The sequence below is a fragment of the Cyrtonyx montezumae genome, unplaced genomic scaffold, assembly GCF_038088225.1.
Source record: "Cyrtonyx montezumae isolate F1298 unplaced genomic scaffold, pur_monq_1.0 scaffold_17, whole genome shotgun sequence".
Classification (NCBI taxonomy): Eukaryota; Metazoa; Chordata; class Aves; order Galliformes; family Odontophoridae; genus Cyrtonyx; species Cyrtonyx montezumae.
In genome coordinates this window covers 30346572-30363860 of record NW_027071903.1, presented here as the reverse complement: position 1 = coordinate 30363860, position 17289 = coordinate 30346572, and the positions used below count along the sequence as shown (strand labels likewise).

General features: G+C 47.2%; 1 protein-coding gene across 1 annotated transcript in view; it reads right to left on the bottom strand.

Moving 5' to 3' along the window:
- Positions 1-16729, bottom strand: part of SLCO3A1 (solute carrier organic anion transporter family member 3A1) — a 111845-nt gene extending 95116 nt beyond the window's left edge. Inside the window, exon 1 of the mRNA XM_065734017.1 lies at positions 16424-16729. Within this exon, the coding sequence (XP_065590089.1) occupies positions 16424-16588 (165 nt within the window). The 5' untranslated portion in view covers positions 16589-16729. The remainder of the gene's footprint in view (positions 1-16423) is intronic.
- Between the last annotated feature and the right edge of the window lie 560 nt (positions 16730-17289).

Genomic DNA, 17289 nt, shown 5'->3' with positions numbered 1-17289 from the left:
GTCTCAGTTGTTTCCAAACATTCCCAGGGATCTGGGCTGAAGGGTCCGCCCAAGTCCACTCCGCAATACTTCTCTATGATTGAAAAAGGAAAATAATCTCACATTGTGCATACAGTGATAAATTCCCTACAGTAAAGGAAAAAATAAATAAATCCATCACCAGCTTAAATTTTTTTCAGCCAAAGAGACTTGTACTGCCATCCCATCCCTGTAACCAAACCCGGGGAAGCTTTTGTGCCTTTCTGGCCTTAGCTCAATAATACTCGCTCACATTCATCATTCTCGTCAGTCCCAAATCTATAGATCTTGGCATTTCTGAATGATGGCAAATTTGTTCTCTCTATAGGCTGTTTATTTTGCATTAATGCTCAGCAAAAATGCAATCTGCAGACCTGCCTCACACTATTGCCCCACTTTATCACTAAGAAATGAATCAAAAGCTGGGGGCACGGTTACTAAGTCACATATACAGTGCATTGAAAATGAATATCATATTGTTCCTATCTCTGATGATCAAGTCATATTCACCCACAGAGTCTACAGATAAGTTCATTGTATTAATAATACGGGGTTATATATAGAAAACACATCGACTTTATGCCTGAAGGGCCTTTTTTAAAGGCTTCTTTTTAATGTAAAATACATTTTTCTCAGTTATGTGGTAAGAGATCGGACTTGAAGAGACATGTCTGCACCGCTGAAGGGTGTAAAATAATTGCCTGGCAACTCTGTTCCCAAAGGAAAACAAACGCCAACCATCTCCCACAGCCTCCATTACAGAGCTGGGAAAGTCAAGACTCCTTGAAGAGCCAAAGGAGCTATCCTGGAACAAGCACACCCAGTTCCACGTGCCTTCAGCCTCCTTTCTTCAGCTGTCCCCTGGGCCTCCCTTCCAGCATCTATGCAGGACAAGGCGAAGGGAACAGCACAGCCCACGCCAGGCTGCCAGTCATTCCTTTCAACACCGTTCCCACCAGTGGAAAAGATGTTCTCACCACAGATGCTGAGACCTGTGCTGGCGTTGGGCATGCAAACATAAGGGAAAGCAAAAAGGGTGGCAATACCAACACACCCAGGCTGGCTCTGCTCGAGGGCTGGAAATAGTCTCTGCATAGAAATTTGCATTCACGTGGCAGGGATAATAGATGCTGCAGCTGAACCTCTGCTGGGAAGCGGGGTGTTATTAGCTCGACTGCTGCTGCATGCGCCTATGCTGTTTCTAGGCCAGCACCAGTAAATCTGCAAGTTGCTCTGCTGGTGCCAGTAGGAGTTTGCAGCTCAGATCCATGCTTCGCTCCACTGCCTGGTGTGGACAGTTTATTCTACATTCTAGGGACCAGCTCTGAGCTTATTGATGAGATCCAAAAATTAAGCACATGCTCAAGGTCAGGATTTTCAGAGGCCTGAGCAGAAGGGATATTACTCCATGCAGCAAAAGAAGCACAGCATTTTTGCTTGAGAAGGATGCACGTCTTTCCTCCTTCTTTGCTGCAGCCACATAGAAAACTTTGTTACCTCTCATACCCCACTGTGCCTCAGTAGCCCATATTTCGGTAGCCACAGCATTCTGTGCCACTTGCCTCCATAGCACAAAGCCTCTGCCTGGTTACACAGCTGTGCTGCTGACGCTCACAGCAATGCTAACTGCACACTGCAAGCCACACAAAGAGTTGACAGCACCCAAAGAAGATACCTTGTTTGGTCAGAAGTTGGTATACCCATACAAACCCGCAGCTCATTTCTGAATAGCTTAAAAAATAAAGTCACGTGCCTCACAAACTTAAATATACTCTCCACTATTCCAGCCAGGGTGGGATCCATACAGTTCAAATGCACAACAAAAATTAACCTCTGTGGTGCAGGTGATCACTGCAAGCAAACACCTCTGAGCTGCTGTACTTCAGCATCAAGAGCACTGCCCTGCTTGAAGAGGTATGAGCACGGGGGCTGTCAAGGGGTGTTAACTGCAACCTTCCCCCTCACATCCATCATGGGATGACACTGAGTCACCAACTGCTCAAAACAGACACAGGTACAGAGTACGAGGCTATACCGTACTTTCTAGAGAAGCCTGAAAGGCTTTTCCTGTTGCTCTGAAAAAATGCATCACTTTTTTTCCTCTCTAAAAAACTCTTTTCAAGTCCCAACCTATGGGAATATGACTGCAGCTGCTGACTCAGTGTCCACACAGCCCTTCTGCTCCCAAGCCTGCTGCTGAAGATTCACCTCACTGTATGAATGCAGGTGATATTTTGATCTCTGACAAAGTTATCTGCACAAATACACCCAGTGCTGGAACCCATTTGTAGCCCACGCTTCTCTCCAGCAGCACACATGCAAGGAAGCTAGCAGGTAGCCAAATCCTTATTTTTAAGCATTGTGTCACTTCCACTGGCAGCAAAATAACGCATCGTAAACACACACAGAGCTCAGGCCTCAACCCCAGCACAGAACAGCACTGCTGGCATCTTTCAGCCTGGGAGGAGAAGGATTGCCACGTGCAATAAGCATACAGCAGCAGGGGTTCACAGAAAGGGGCCGAAGCTCAGCTCTGTGAAAGCAAACAGTGACAGGAATGCATCAGAGCATCTCTCACATATTCAGAGATGGATCTTTTTTTCTTGCATCCACTGAGCAGCTGAACAGAGCAAGACAGAAAGTATCCTACACTGTGCATACCAACTTAAAGGTGGGCTCCTACAGCGTGACAGCTGCCCCTGGCCACAGACAGGGCTGCAGTAAGATCCATGTGTGAACTGTGCAAACAGGGCACCTTCATCCCAGGTTCAGCCTTGACTTGTGCAGAAAGGTCAGTAGAAACACAGAGAAGAGACAGAGCTCATGTCTCTAAGGGGCTCCTACTGCTAAGAAAAGCCTCTTCTGTGGACCACCAAAGCGCCAGAGAAGCAGGATCCTAACCTGCAACATCACAATGCCCTCACTTCACTTTCTTTGCCTCTCCTCTCCCTGCATCAACGCAGGTCTGCAGTGAAGACTTTGCACAATAAGCAGGGCTACTTACCACAACACAAACCACAATGCAAGCCTGACAAGAAAACCTGTCATGCAAAGGACTTCATGTTATCTTAGCTTATGATCGAGAGCTGAATTCAGGGCTAAGGGTTGCACCCAAGTCATGGCACAGAGCAGGTGTGGGGCCTGCAGAGCTGGCTGCAGCAGCTCTCTCAACACCAGACAAGAACCAGGGCAGAAGTGACACGTGCAGGGCACTCTGAAGCAGTGTTAATACAAGCTTTGATAGAAGCTGAATTCATTTTTCACAGTTCACAACAGTGATTATATAAAGGCTATATACTGAGAGAGGAGGGTTTCTGACAAGCCCAACTCCTTTTCCCCATATCTGCTGTGGCTCTGCTGATGTTTTATGCTCCACTCCCCACCACAGATGCATGGCTGCAGCAAAGGGAACTTGGCTTAAAGAGAACTTAGAGCCATTTCTCATAAACTGGTACTTCTGTTTAGTAAGTGATGGGAGGAAGGAAGCCACTTAGAAGGGAACTAACAAAACAGCCACATTACACACCAAGCCGCAGCATTTCATGGTAACTCCTGAAATAAAGGCATAAACATTCACGAGTCTGCAGGTGGAGTTAAGACTCTCTAGCACCCAAGTGCCAACACCCCAAGCCGGTCCCAAAGCCACACGAGCTGCTTCTCCCCACCTCACACTGCAGCCCACACAAGAGCTGTCCGTGTCATCCTGCTCATTTGCTAAGTAACACCCTCCTAAAAAATTGTTTGCAAAGCACTTTGCTTTCCTTCCAAGCCGTCCCTGTGAAGGGCTGAGGGTATGAAGGAGATCAGCTTGCCTGCTGTTGTTGAGCTCCCCGATGTAGATGCTCTAGGGAGAGGGCAGGCTGGGAGGCAAGCACAGAGCTTGGGGTATAAACAGACAAGGAAGCAAGGCGAGAAGATGCTCTGAACTCTAACCCTGCCTGAGAACCTAGTTATTAACTGAGTGCTCCCAGTGTGAAGAAGCGGAATGAAGATGTGAAGGGCAAATGCACATCAAAGTTGGGCAGCTCTGAGCACAGCACAAACCACGTAACTTTATATCCTCCACCATCCTACCATCCCCACATTGCCACTTCGCTCCTGAGCAGCGGGTAATTTACACTTGCCTTTTAAAATAACACACGCACACAAAAAAAAAAACAAAAAACCACCACACAGGCAATAAAAACCATCTCGTAGTTAAAGAACAATTAACTTTGAGATCTAGCATTGCTCACAGACTTATTATAGTCTCACTTGGACTCAACGTGTTCCCTGTAAAACAGACAGGAGCAATGAGATGCCTCACCAGATGACATGAGCCCTGTTCCTTGGGGTTCACTACAAAGCAAGCTATCAAAAAGCAATGAGCAAATGTGTCTGCTGAGGCTGTACACACAGATGGGCAAATTCACCCCACGCCTGCAGTATTAACAACACCCTTCTTAGAGACAGGCACTGAAGAGCAGCTTACGGGGTCCCCTCCCTCACTGTAGAGTCAGCAGATCCTGCAAAATTGAGCGCACACAAGAAAAACAGAAGTCACCACCTCTTCCACTTATCCACCTGAGATGAGCAGAGCACAATACTACAGGGTTGGAATGGCTTTATATTTCTTGTTCAATACTATGCCAAACATAAGACCAAAAAATGAACACAAGCATGTAACCCAGCATAATTAAGCCCCTTCTATGCCAGTAAAGCAATCCAAGCAGTCCCTAAACACGGGTTTCCTATACCAGAGGACAATGTTGGAGACATTTGCTGATGTATCCAGTACAACTTGCATGAAGTAAGCTGGAAAACAGGGGCTGCAGGTTACATCAACTCCAACCATCTGATCAGTGGAGATCATCCTTATGCAATCTTACTAGCTGTTAGGCTAAACACTCTGTCTGCTTTAATGTAAGCCTATTAAAGTTTTCCTTGTAGCTTTGTGCTCATTTTCTTCCCATCAGTACACCCTCTGCACCCATTTCACATGCCACACTTCCATCTCTTTCCACACTTCTTCACTCGTTCTTCACAGCCAGCTTTTACAGGAGTGTCATTCCCTTTACACTCAGCTCCCCCAGTTCCTGCCTCCCAAAGGTACTCATTACAAGGCAGCTTATTAGCCAGGCACATAACATTTAGGTTTTAATTCTAGCCTGCCTTAAATGAAGCTAGGCACCACTGAAGCAATCCACTGCAATCAATAATAGGCAAAGAGATTTTTCAAAAGCACTTAAGTGGCTTTGGAACGAAAGTGCCATTTTCAAAGAGACACTTAGAGTAAGTCACTTCTGTCAATTTGACTGTGGCTCAGAAAGCATCTTTGAAAAATAATACCCTCAGGCTCTTCAATCCATCACTACCACAGAGCAAGTAAAGCAGCCCCAAGTAAGTCTTTTCCTGCACAAGCTCAAAAAAGCAAAGGCTGAGTGTCCACGATCCCAGCCCACGAAGCCTGACCACATCATAACTACCACAGTAGTTGATGGAAAGAGAAAACCCAAAGAATGCCTAAGGAAGTCAAAGCCAGGAGATGAACTCCAGCATCACAAGGCCCCAGTCTGCATCTTCACCAAGAGCTGCAGTGCAGCTGTTGCTTTGCCAACAAGCCTTATTCCACGGCAAAGCTGCCTTCTCCCAGGTCTGCCACGTGTCATGCTGCTCAAATGCAAATGAAAACAGGTTTCCCTGGGCATGGACATTAGTCTTGACTGATGAAGGCAGTGTGGACATAACAGCTCCAGACAGCCAGCTGCAAAGTAAAACCCTGTCTTTAAAACATAACTCCTGCCACACATGGGTTTTCTTCTATCCCTGCTGAGATGCCACCATCAACAGACTCTGCCTAGAGAGAATTGGCTCTGAAGAATCAAGTTGCTGCTTCCCTGTTTGTTTTATCTCCTGGTTTCATCAGCAGCTGGGCCAAAGGAGAGGGCAGGGGTGCTGAAAGCCAAATCCAAGTGCCCAGAATCATTACATTATGTACCACTGGAAACAAATAAATATGACGTTCTGGCCGTGCTCTACATCACAGTAACCAGACACACTGTGCTCGTGCCAAAAGGCACCGATAATTAAACCAGAGGACAGCACTTCACCATAGCCCCTTTGCAAAATATTTTTGTTTGTTTGGATGAACCATCAACCCCATCACACAGCAACATCATCTCAGTGAAAGTGGTTTTGCAGTTGGGTACACGTGAGTATTGGGCTGGGAGAATAGAGAATAACCTAGAAAAGACCATTCAGACACAAGACCTATTGATTTCCAGACCTGCAGTGGCTTCCACAAGAGAGCACTCAATTCACTGAAGCCTTATAAAGTCCCCACAGCTCCACTTGAGGGATGTCCTTCACATGTAGAAAGAGCTCTCCAAGCAGTGAAACTCTGGCTTCATAGCTCCATTCCAGACTTTCCCTCCTTTGACTCAAAATCCCAGCTATACAAAATCTTCAAGTGGTTTCAAGATGTTACGCTGAAAAACTAGAAATAACATTTCCTGGATGCGAACAAGCCAGTTTCTCTTCCATGCAACACTCTTGCTCCAGCAATGCAATGAAAGCAAAGAGAACTCTGCATTCAGATTTACCAGAGTTGCTACCTGGCCAACAAATTGCTCTCTGGACACTCAACCATGAAATACCCAAGACGCAGTGTATCAGTATGGGAACATCTTGAAAAAAACAAACTACAAAGGACCCTGGAAACTGTTCAGAAGAATGCTGTCTTCAAATGCAAATTGCCAAGACCTCATTTTAGAGGCTGCATCCAGACCTTACCCTAGAGGCTGCACCCAAAGTTTCCCAGGAGTCCCAAAATACAAGTACAGTGACTCATTAGGGATCTATTTAAATAAGAAAGTAAAATAAAAATTCTAGTAAGAGATCTGTCCAGCATCGAATAAAGCTGAATTATTCCAATCAATACATTTGTTCTCAGCTTCAAGATGCTAAACCTCAGGCCCCAAGTGTATTCGCAAGAGAAAGCAAGAGGAAATCTGAACCTTCTGCCTCCTCTGCTAGCACTGAGATTAAGAAGAAGACAGCAGCCTCAATGTGTCCCAGTTCACAGCAAACACTGGATTTCTGTATAAGGCCAGCATTTGGGAAAGCCTGTACCATCATGCCAAATGATGCAGCAAACCCACGAAGCTGTGCCCGCAGCACATGATTTGTGAGTATGGCTTAACTTCAACCCATCAAACAACTCCCAAACTGTTTTCAAAACCCATTCATTCACAGAAGCATTTGTTAATGCAGTAGTGGCATCAAGTGAGCAAACAACCTCTTGGAAGCAAGAAGTTTATTTAACTATACAGGATGTTTGAAATAGCTTTTTCTCTTCAGTTCTTTCAAGTTGGTAAGTTTCAATCCAAAAGACTATGGGAAAGTGTTTCATGTCAGCTCCATTCAGACATGTTGTCTTTTTAACATCATTAATTATCACAGTTTGCAGAAAGAGAAGCACAAACCTCAGCGCAGACCAGCACTGCACCCAAGAGCTCAAACAAGCCATGAGGTTTTTGTTACCACCTTTTGATGACAGAAGCACAAACCTGGTGGTAAACCACCTCTCTGCACCAGAGTAGGGAAGACAACACGGCAGGGCTCTGCAGAACAGCTGAGGTCAGAAGGTGATCACAGTGCTGAGCACCTCCAGTGGGACCAACCATGGGATCACCCAAACTGGGGGATAATTCCTATAGAATACCACCACCCTTTGCAAACGTACCCCCAGACAAGGCAGCCCTTCAGCAGGAGCTCCTGCCCCTCAGCCAGCAGCTGCGCTGACTTCAGACATAAGGACCTGCATTATAACTAGCAACAGGCAGCAGGAAACAAAGTGTGCATCTCATGCAGAGGCTGAAAGGCCCATTGTAATTAACTGCTCTCGACCCTGTACGTTGAGCAAGACAAAAACAAAAACACAGTTCTATTTTACTGGTAAGCCCCAACAACTGCTGCCCACTGTTTCTCCTAAAGGACCTTCATGTTTAAGATTCTCTCTTCAGCAGTGCTTGGTGAGGTCGATTCTCACAGTTACCAAATCTTACAGATGCCAGCAGGAGAGAAACAGTATGTTTTAGTGGCACTTTGCACAGGCACAGGCTGAGCCTGGCTGCTGCCCACTGGCTCTCTGTAACAGCCAGCAGGGGTTGAGAGCAACCAAGCACGGAGGAATCCACTTGCCAAACACCAGCCAGTATTTCTGAAGTGTGCCAACACAACACCTCACCAAGCAACGTGGATGCTCTTCCACAGGAAAGGTAAAGCTTTCAAAGCAGTTCAGAAAGAAACGCTTTACTGAACCATGGCAAATACAGCTATTTCTGTAGCCCAGAGAAATTACAAGAAGCAAACCTTTGGAATGGAAAACGAAAATTCCAAATAAGAGTTTTTCCTATTTAAAGTCAAGACCTTGCTACATATTGTGATTTTTCAGTTGATTCCCAGTTAGAGGGAAATAAAGGAACTACCACTGCTTCAGCACCTCGGTAAATCGTGCAGTACTGCCAACTACATCAGGATGAGAAGCAAGCAGATTTCCAGCAGATGGAAGTCATGGCCCAGCATGCAACAGAATACCACCAAGGCATCTCTCCTTCATACTGGCACAGGCTGCACAGGAGATGATGGAGTCACCATCCCTGGAGGTGTTTAAGAAACATGGAGCTGTGGTGCTGAGGGACACAGTCAGCGGGCACGGTGGGGGTGGTTTGGTCTGGGTGATCTTAGAGGTCTTCACCAACCTTAATAACTCCACGATCCTAATGCTCCCCGGCAATTCTCAGTTCTATTGAGAAGGATGTACCTACCGCCATTTGCACAAAGCTGAGGAATGGGAACAGGTAGCAGCTATTTCATATCCTCCTTCTCAGAAATAAGAACCCCCAAAACAACCTTTTTGCAGCTCTTCCTGTTGAAACTCAACAAGCAACATTCATTTTTCAACACAGACTTCAACCTTTAGGAACACGTGCAGTCCTTATATATTGACCCAACAACAACGACAATTTCAATCCAGCCAGAAAATCTAACATTCAGTGGGAAAAGAAAACATACCACTAGAAGTGACATCTACTGAAGTGCTTCCATATTCTTCCACACCCACATCACAGAACCCTTCCTAAACAGCCACGCTTTCAGTTTCTTTGTGGAAAAAAAAATAGAGAAAACGTTGGGATTCAGACACAAACATCAAAGCACCAAAAAACTTGAAAGGAAATCTGACATAGTTGCTTCAGAAACCATAATGCTGATGAGTCACGAAGACCTCAATACAACTGAATTATCCAGGTTCTTTCAAACACTTCACTGTCATTTTATGGATCACCGTAACACTGAATTTTAAGTCCTTCTCCAGCTTCAGTAAACTAAGGCATTGTGAATTACACAGACAAACAGCAAGGTGGTTTAAAAGGACATTTAAATATTAAGAGAACTCCAGCAATCCTCACCCAGAAAACAGACCATTATGGTGCATGCCAAAACAAAACTTCTTTGCCCTCACAACTGCCCTTGCAGCCACACATTTAAAACTCACTGGGTATGCAAGCATGCAGAAATCATCCATGAGGTCACTGCAGACACTGAAAAGATAGAGTTGTGTAGAAATACATGAGATCAACCATCTGCTTGACAGGGAGAAAGGATAGATATTAAGAGAAAGGGACAACAGAAAGGAAAAACAAAAATCAAACCAAAGCAAATTGCTTTTCTCCTTCCTGAACCATGGAAGAATAGAGTAATAAATATTCCAACAAACTCGAAAGACTTTCCTTTTATGCTTGCTGCAAGCAGTCATATAAAATTATGAAGCGCATTCAGGCACAGGCACAGTGCAAGCTCATGTCACTGATCCGAAACCTCAGTACGACAGGCACCATGTAACACAAACAGGGGGACTGTCTCCCTCCATTCAGTAAGGAATATTTAGGTATCAAAGTGCAGAAGTGCACGGCATCCAGAATAAGGCTGGAAGAGAAAGATGCTAACTGGAGAGGTGAAGAGATCTGATTTGAGCTCTGATAGCATCCCTGTACTCACTAAGGGGGAAGGGGCAGTTCCAGTTGTATTAGTGCTGCAGGTCTTCAGCTCTACACGAATACAACTGAGAGCTGCAACAAGGTGACCTGGAGATGGGACTCTTGGGGTTCCAGTCCTGATTTTGCTGCAGATAAAACGAAACCTTGTAAACGAAAATCTGCGGCCGATTTTTCTACGCAGCCGGAAAATACGGTTTCTTCTTGACTTCACGGGAGCACTTATATACAAAGTATCACCGCCCATTTATTTAAACTTCCTTGGATGACACTTCAAATATATCACTTTGCAGAATCATCTGGTGTTAATCAGAAAGCAATGCTAGGCTAATTCATCCAAGCTGCAACCTCACCTAGTAAATAGCGTTATCGGTTGCTACTGTGGAGGAACAGCCCGAGACCAAGGGGCATACTAATAAAGAAACATTTTAAATCATTTTACATAGAGGACAAATTATTCTTGATGAATTGCAGAGTAACACTTGAAGCAATAAATTTATACTGCTGTAGAGGAACAGAAGCTGGTTCTTTAACTTTCACAATAGCCTAAAAGTGAGGGGAAGGAAAGTTCATGCAACTTGAGAAACGCTCTTTTCTGGGGAACAAGGAATATCTGCTTACCCGGCAGAGAAGGAGAGGGACTGCAGCTCAGCTGAGCCCTCTCTGGGGTGGGTGCTGTGCCACAATTTCAAAAGGCAAACTGCATAAAGTTACTACACACCAACAACCCACACCTTCACATCACTGCATTCTCTCACCTAATTCAAGATCCCTTCAAACCTCAGTTGCATTTATGCTGCAGGACATGAAAACCTCACAGACCTGTTCATCACACAGGCACACAGCCACTGCCAAAGAGATCTGGGAGGCCAAGGAGAGCTGAAAGAAATGAGACTTGGTTGCTTTTTTATTTATTTTTACGAGGGAACATAACATTTCTAACAGACTGCTCTTTCTTTCAGGGCTCACAAGTGCTTCTCGGAAAAAAAAAAATGGAAAAGCTGTCAAACTTTTCTGCTAAAAATAATTTAAAAAATTAAACATTAAAACCACTGCACTCTCACTTGTCAAGTGCGTTTTCCTTTTAAACACATTGAATCATGAAGCCATTGGATTTTAAGTTCAGATTTACACTGCAAATGGCACAGAGCATATACTGGAAGAGGGAAACGTGTAGCTATCCCCATTTCCTCTATTAGCAGAAGATAAATTAAAGCTTTAAACCAAAGTGTAAATGTCAGGTGCTTACAAACCCTCCTTGGTACTCACAATCCAACCTAGAGAATGGGCCAGGATTTGTTTCTATTCATTTGTTCCCACATGAATGAGCCAACACTGACCCAAAGCACACAGGAACCCTCAGGCACCAGAACCCACAGCTGGAACAAGTTTCTCCTCCACCCTGCAGTCAGAGACCCCAAAAACACCAGCAGGTTTCCGAGTTGGGTATGAATGCAGTCAGCAGAGCCAGTTCAGAATAACTTACTGTGCAACTCAGCTGCAAAACAGACAATATTCCCTAATGGGAAAGGCACACTAGAAACAACTTTCCAGAAATAACACAGCCAGCAAAGATGTATTAAGGAAAAATGAACTGTAAGCAATAACCAGCCAATGCTTGGCAATCTTTACCCCCGTTAAAACATTTATTTTCTCTCCATGTTTTTTCCCCTCTTAAATGCCCCAGTGACAAATAAATTATGAGCATTACAGCTAATTTATTACTCAGCACTGCTGAGAACGGAAAGGGAAAAAAAAAGTACAGCAATATCTTAAAGCAGATTCTTATTCTAGGAAAATAAATACTTGAATAAAAAACAATAAATCAGTAAATTCAGTGGGGAAAAAAACAGTCTTGCAGTTAAGCCACTGGAGTGAAGCACCCAAAAGTAGAATTCCTTGCTGTGTCAGAGCTGAAGCCACTTGGACTCCGCTGCTCTTATCTGAGCAAAAGTTTTCTCACTATCTTCAGCTACAGAATACAGAATCACCCTCTTAACCCCAGCCTCATCCCCCAAACCCGCAGAATTCCTCCCACCCAGACCGTTCAGCCTGCAGGTACTGAGGGATAAAGGCATTCTCCAGGTATGTTGGTACATGCACAAGAGGGGGCCTTCAAGTACCACAGTGCTGCTGTGATAAACAGGCTTTAATGACATCTCCTTGGGAGCATTGCCATCGACCTCAAGATGAGTTGGAGTGGGTCACCACAGCACCATGACCTAAGAGAAAAACACCCACTGTATCTGCCACATTTAATGTGAGGAGGAGGGGCAGCACCCCAAAACAACCTAAAAACTCCAAATCCAAATTGTGCTCTTAGCCCCTCAGCCCCATCTCACAGGACACTGCGTGTCTGTTCCAGCATGAGCGCCTTGATGATCAACTTCTGTTTTTATCTTTGATACCCCTTCTTCCAAAATCTGCTACTCAGAGTCGTTATTAACAACCCAAACCCCAATAGTCATAAAGAGACAAAAGAAGCAGCATGTCCCTTTGTGGTCTGATTTTTGTGTGGTCCTTTGTGGAGCCAGCAGTCGGCCTTGATGACCCATACAGGTCCCTTCCAACTCAGTATATTCTACGATGCCACACACCACATAAGTACCCACCATCTCACACGGACTTACACAGCACTGCTTTTACTGCAGATGCATTAGGACAGCTTTTGCAAGCTGTAGCCAAGCACTGCAGCACAGGCAAAACTCTTGCCACAAAGTTAAGTGTGGCTCCAAAGTTTTCATTCAGGAAAACAAGATACAATCTGGCATTCATCCCCAAGCAAACACCAATGCAAACTCCTGAGGAAGGACCAGTTGTTTTCCTTTCCATCTCACACTCAGGCCAGTCATCCCCTATCACTTGATAAAACACATGAATAGCTACATTCAGAGCTGCAGCAAACAGAGACATCTCAGTAGAGCTCTGTAAAAACAGCCATACCCAGAGCACACCAAGGGGCTGTTTCCCAACACGCTTCCCATATGCGTGCCCTCCATCTAAAGAACCCTGTGACTTCGGCAGATGTTGGGTGCTCGCAAGTAGGTCAGTTTGAACCAGAGCAATCTGAGGCTAAAGGACAGAGGGAGAGAAAATTAAATTGCTCTCCTTCTCCACAAACTGTGGCTGGGAAACCGACAGCTCTTCGCCTTCTGCGACAGCCGTGATTTCGCCACCAGCCAGGCAAAAGGTTTTGATGGGCAGGGTGACAAAATGCCTCGGTGACAAGCCATCGGGCGCACAGGAAGCATTATTACCAGTTAAAATATTCCAAAACATTAACGTCTGCAGGAATTCGGGGAGCTGCTGCTGAGGTATGCGAGTCAGCATGATGAAAATCCCCACGGCTGAGCACACTGCTGCACTGCCTGAAAGGCACCGGGCTCCGGCTGCACGTTCCCATCTCTCCCTCCCCGTGCCATCTGCACCAGCTAACGCACAGCTCGTCCATCCACAGACCTCAGTTCCCAGGGAGCTGGAAATCATCCAGGCTTTTCAAAGTTGCTGCTAAACCCTGAGTAACTTCTGCAGCAGGAATGCCTGCAGCCTGCAAGCAGCACTTTCCCAGCATCGCTGCAGTCACTGGGAAATTCAAGTTTCCAAAAGGGAGCAGGAGTAACGAGATGAAGCCCAAGAAATGCACGTTCAAAAACCTTACAAGAATATGGAAATAAGAGGGTGTATTCAACAACCCCAGAAATTAAGGCAGCAGCACAGGACTGCATTTGCATAAGCAGGGTACAGCACCAAGTCAGTCTGGAACACGTGCATCGTGCAGGCAGCAAATGCAACATATTCCAGAACACGATCTTGATCAAATATTCCCTAAAACTTCACAGGAAGAACCTCAGAGGCACTCCACTAATTAATCATAGGCCTCCACCATTGGCATCCTGCGGTACTTTCATTGCTGAGTTCTGTGGGAAAAGAATTGGACTTTATAGATTTTTATCAGCATTTATTATTTATAAAGCCCTGTCGGCAAGCACAATGTTTTATGAACAAATAAAAGTGAACGATCTCCGCTTCAAAACCACATAATGAATGTATACTTTGCACATAGACTCGAGCAGGAGCCACTAGTTCATTGTGCAGGGAAAACAAGGAAAAAGAAAGTTTCTACACCTCTAAAAAGATTAAGAAATAACAGCACTCCCTTTTAAACTTACTGACATGAAAGGCAAAACCAAAACTGAGCTCTCCAACCACTCCTAACAAGCCAAACCCTTCATTTCCTTACCAGGCGGAGGTGTTGCCCCCACGGTCTCCCCATGCAGACAGAAGGGAGGAAATCCAGTTGTCACCGTATAAGGCAAAAAGAAAAGAGGAAAAGAAAAAAAAGTTTCTCTTCCTGAGTTGCAAATAACCAGGGAAAGCTGCACATGTGGCCACGCACAGTATGAACGCGGTGCTCGGTCACCGCTGACAAGCTAAAATTAATAGTTTATTCAACTGCCCACAACTACACATAGTGAGTGCCTACCCAGCATCTCCCATTTGTCTTTCTGGTTGCTCTCCCATCACTCTCGCCCACTAATTTATCCCTTGGGGAGCAGCCCTTGTGAATTCATTCCCTCCCAGCTACACCTGGTACCAGCTACACCTCCATAGTGCTCAGCTGTGCTTGCTCCTGAGAGCATCTGCAAGAAGCACCTGGCCCCACAGCTCTGCACAAGCAATTAGGCCCTCCATGCCCTCACTATGCATTGCTCCCACTCCTGCTTCTGCTCCCCCACGACACCTGTAAGCGCTGCACTCACCCCAATTCACCCTCCAAAGATAATTCCACATTTGCATCTGTTCACTGTGCTGAGAACTGCGTGGTATTCGCAGTGACAGATGATGAATTTTACAGGGAAAGGAGGAACACTTGCACAGTGCAGCTGGGCCACTGCTTACACGTGCTGGGGATCGTTTGCAGCTCCGTTTATTAGTTCTCCCACTGACCAGTTGCCTGGCTGCCATCAGGACATGATGTCAGGTCAGTGAGGATGCACATCACTCCCTGAGGACAACAGCACCTGGGCTGAGTTAACCATCAGAGCAAGGAGCCAAGGCTCTGTCAGCATGCTTTCCAAAACGCTCCAGCATGCAGCAAGTGCGCTACTTCAGAGCAAAGCACAGCCCGAGAGATGGGAGAAACAGGGCTGAAAACAGAGCACATTGCAAAGGAGTTTGGGGGAAAACGCTGCATTCAGGACTGATCTGCTGATCCTGCACAGCAGGTGCTCACACACCAGCATGATGTGCCCAGACACAGACCCATGTGTTTCCAGCATCCCAGCGCCCGCTGGGTGACATCACCCCCACGGGTCACTCTTTGGCCATCAGTTGGATGAAGGATTATCCCCGGTTCATTCAGGCTGACAGCTCATTTTGCAGGGAGCTCAGTGGGAACAACGTACGGACATACTAAGGTGCTACTCACATAAGAGAGAATTACTGAATTTATCTCAACACGAAGTAGTTTCCTTTGGAATTACAGCTACATTCCAAACTGAACTGCTGTGCTTTGTAATACAGAGGTGACTGCAAATTTCGTTTATGAATAGCAAATACTAACTACATTCATTTTAGCCACATACCTTGAAAAATTACACATCACAGTGGGTACAAATTTACATAATTAGATGAGCCCGAGAGAAGCAGTGCTAAGTACCAAACACAAGCACAGAATGCAGAGCTCTTATACTTTATAATATATTACGTGTACAGCCTCAAAAAGCCTTAAAGATTACAACACTTCTTTTCCATGGAAACTATAGTTCTCAAATCCAGCAAGCTATTTGGAGAAATTTGATTCAACTCTACACCCGCATCTGCTGGAAGCACAGCTCTTCGCATTCATAGGCTGCGTGTCCTCAGCCTCACCGACACGTTCCCAACTCTTTACTCCGGATCCTACACTGACACCAGACCTCAGTAAGACTCAGCGCAAAGTCTTGTTGCGTTTGCTCACCAAGCAGATGCGTGGGGCTGTATCGCCTGAAGAAGAAGGGGGGTGGGGGGAATTAGTAGCACCAGGAGAAAGGGGGGGGGGGGCAAATCGTCCTCCTCGCAGGTTTTCTGGCTGCTCGCTGAGCACAAGGAGCCGGGCCGCCCCAGAGCCCGCAGCGGGATGCGGCCGCCGCACAGCGCATCCATCCCCGCGCCCGGAGGAGCCCGAGCTGCGGCCGCACACGCGAGAGGGGCGGCGGGCGGGGAACCCCTCGCAGTGCTGAGTCATTTAAGCCGGGAAAAGCCGGGCTGGAGTCAAACACACACACACGTACACACGCAGCCGCGCTTCCCCGGGGCTCTGCCCGCCGAGCTGCCCCGCGCTCTCCGCAACTTCCCCCGGTGCGCGGCTCGGCGGTCAGCGCAGCACTCACCAGGTAGGCTCCCACGGTGCCCTGGGCCAGCATCAGCGCGCACTCGGACACCAGGAAGAGCTGGATGCTGGAGAAGCAGGACACCTTCCTCCGCCGCCTCCGCTGCCGCGCCGCGCCGGCCCCCGGCAGCTCCCCGCCGCCCGCCGAGCCCCGCTTCCCCGGCATCCTCCTCCGGGCACCGCCGCGGGATGGCTGCTCCGCGCCTTCCTCCTCCTCCTCCGGGTGCCGCTCACAGCGGCAGCCCGCGGCTGCAACCTCTCTGCCCGCGGCTTGCTGCCATGGCCAGCTCGCTGCCTCCTCCTCCTCCTCCTCCTCCTCCTCCTCCTCCCGCCGTCTCTCCTCCCCTCGCCGTGCCGCGCTCCCTCGCTCCGCGCAGGCCGGATCCGCGAGCCCGCCGCCGTCAGGGGCGGGGGAAAGCGCGGGGCTGGCGGCGGGAGGCGGGGCGGCCCCGTCCCGGGATACGCGCGGTCGGTTCCTCTGCCCCCGGAGCCGCCCGGGCTGAAGGTGGGCTGCCCGCCCGCCTGCGTCCCTTGGGAAGCGCTGGTTTCGTGCTGATGGACGGGGACTAAAGGGAAGACCTATAAATAACGCGCGTTCAAGAATAATGATGATAAACAGTAAGAGAATCACAGAACATCGCAAACTGGAAGGGACCCACGGGGATCATCGAGTCCAGCTCCTGGCCCCGCACAGAAGCACCCAAAAACCACAGCTTCTGTATGTCCAAACACTCCTGACGTCGGGGAGCTTTGTGCCATACCCACCTCCATGTGGTGCACAACCTCCAGCTCACCTCCCCTGACAGCCCCATGCTTTTCCCTCTGTCACTGTCACCAGAGAGAGGAGATCAGCGCTGCTGCTCTGCT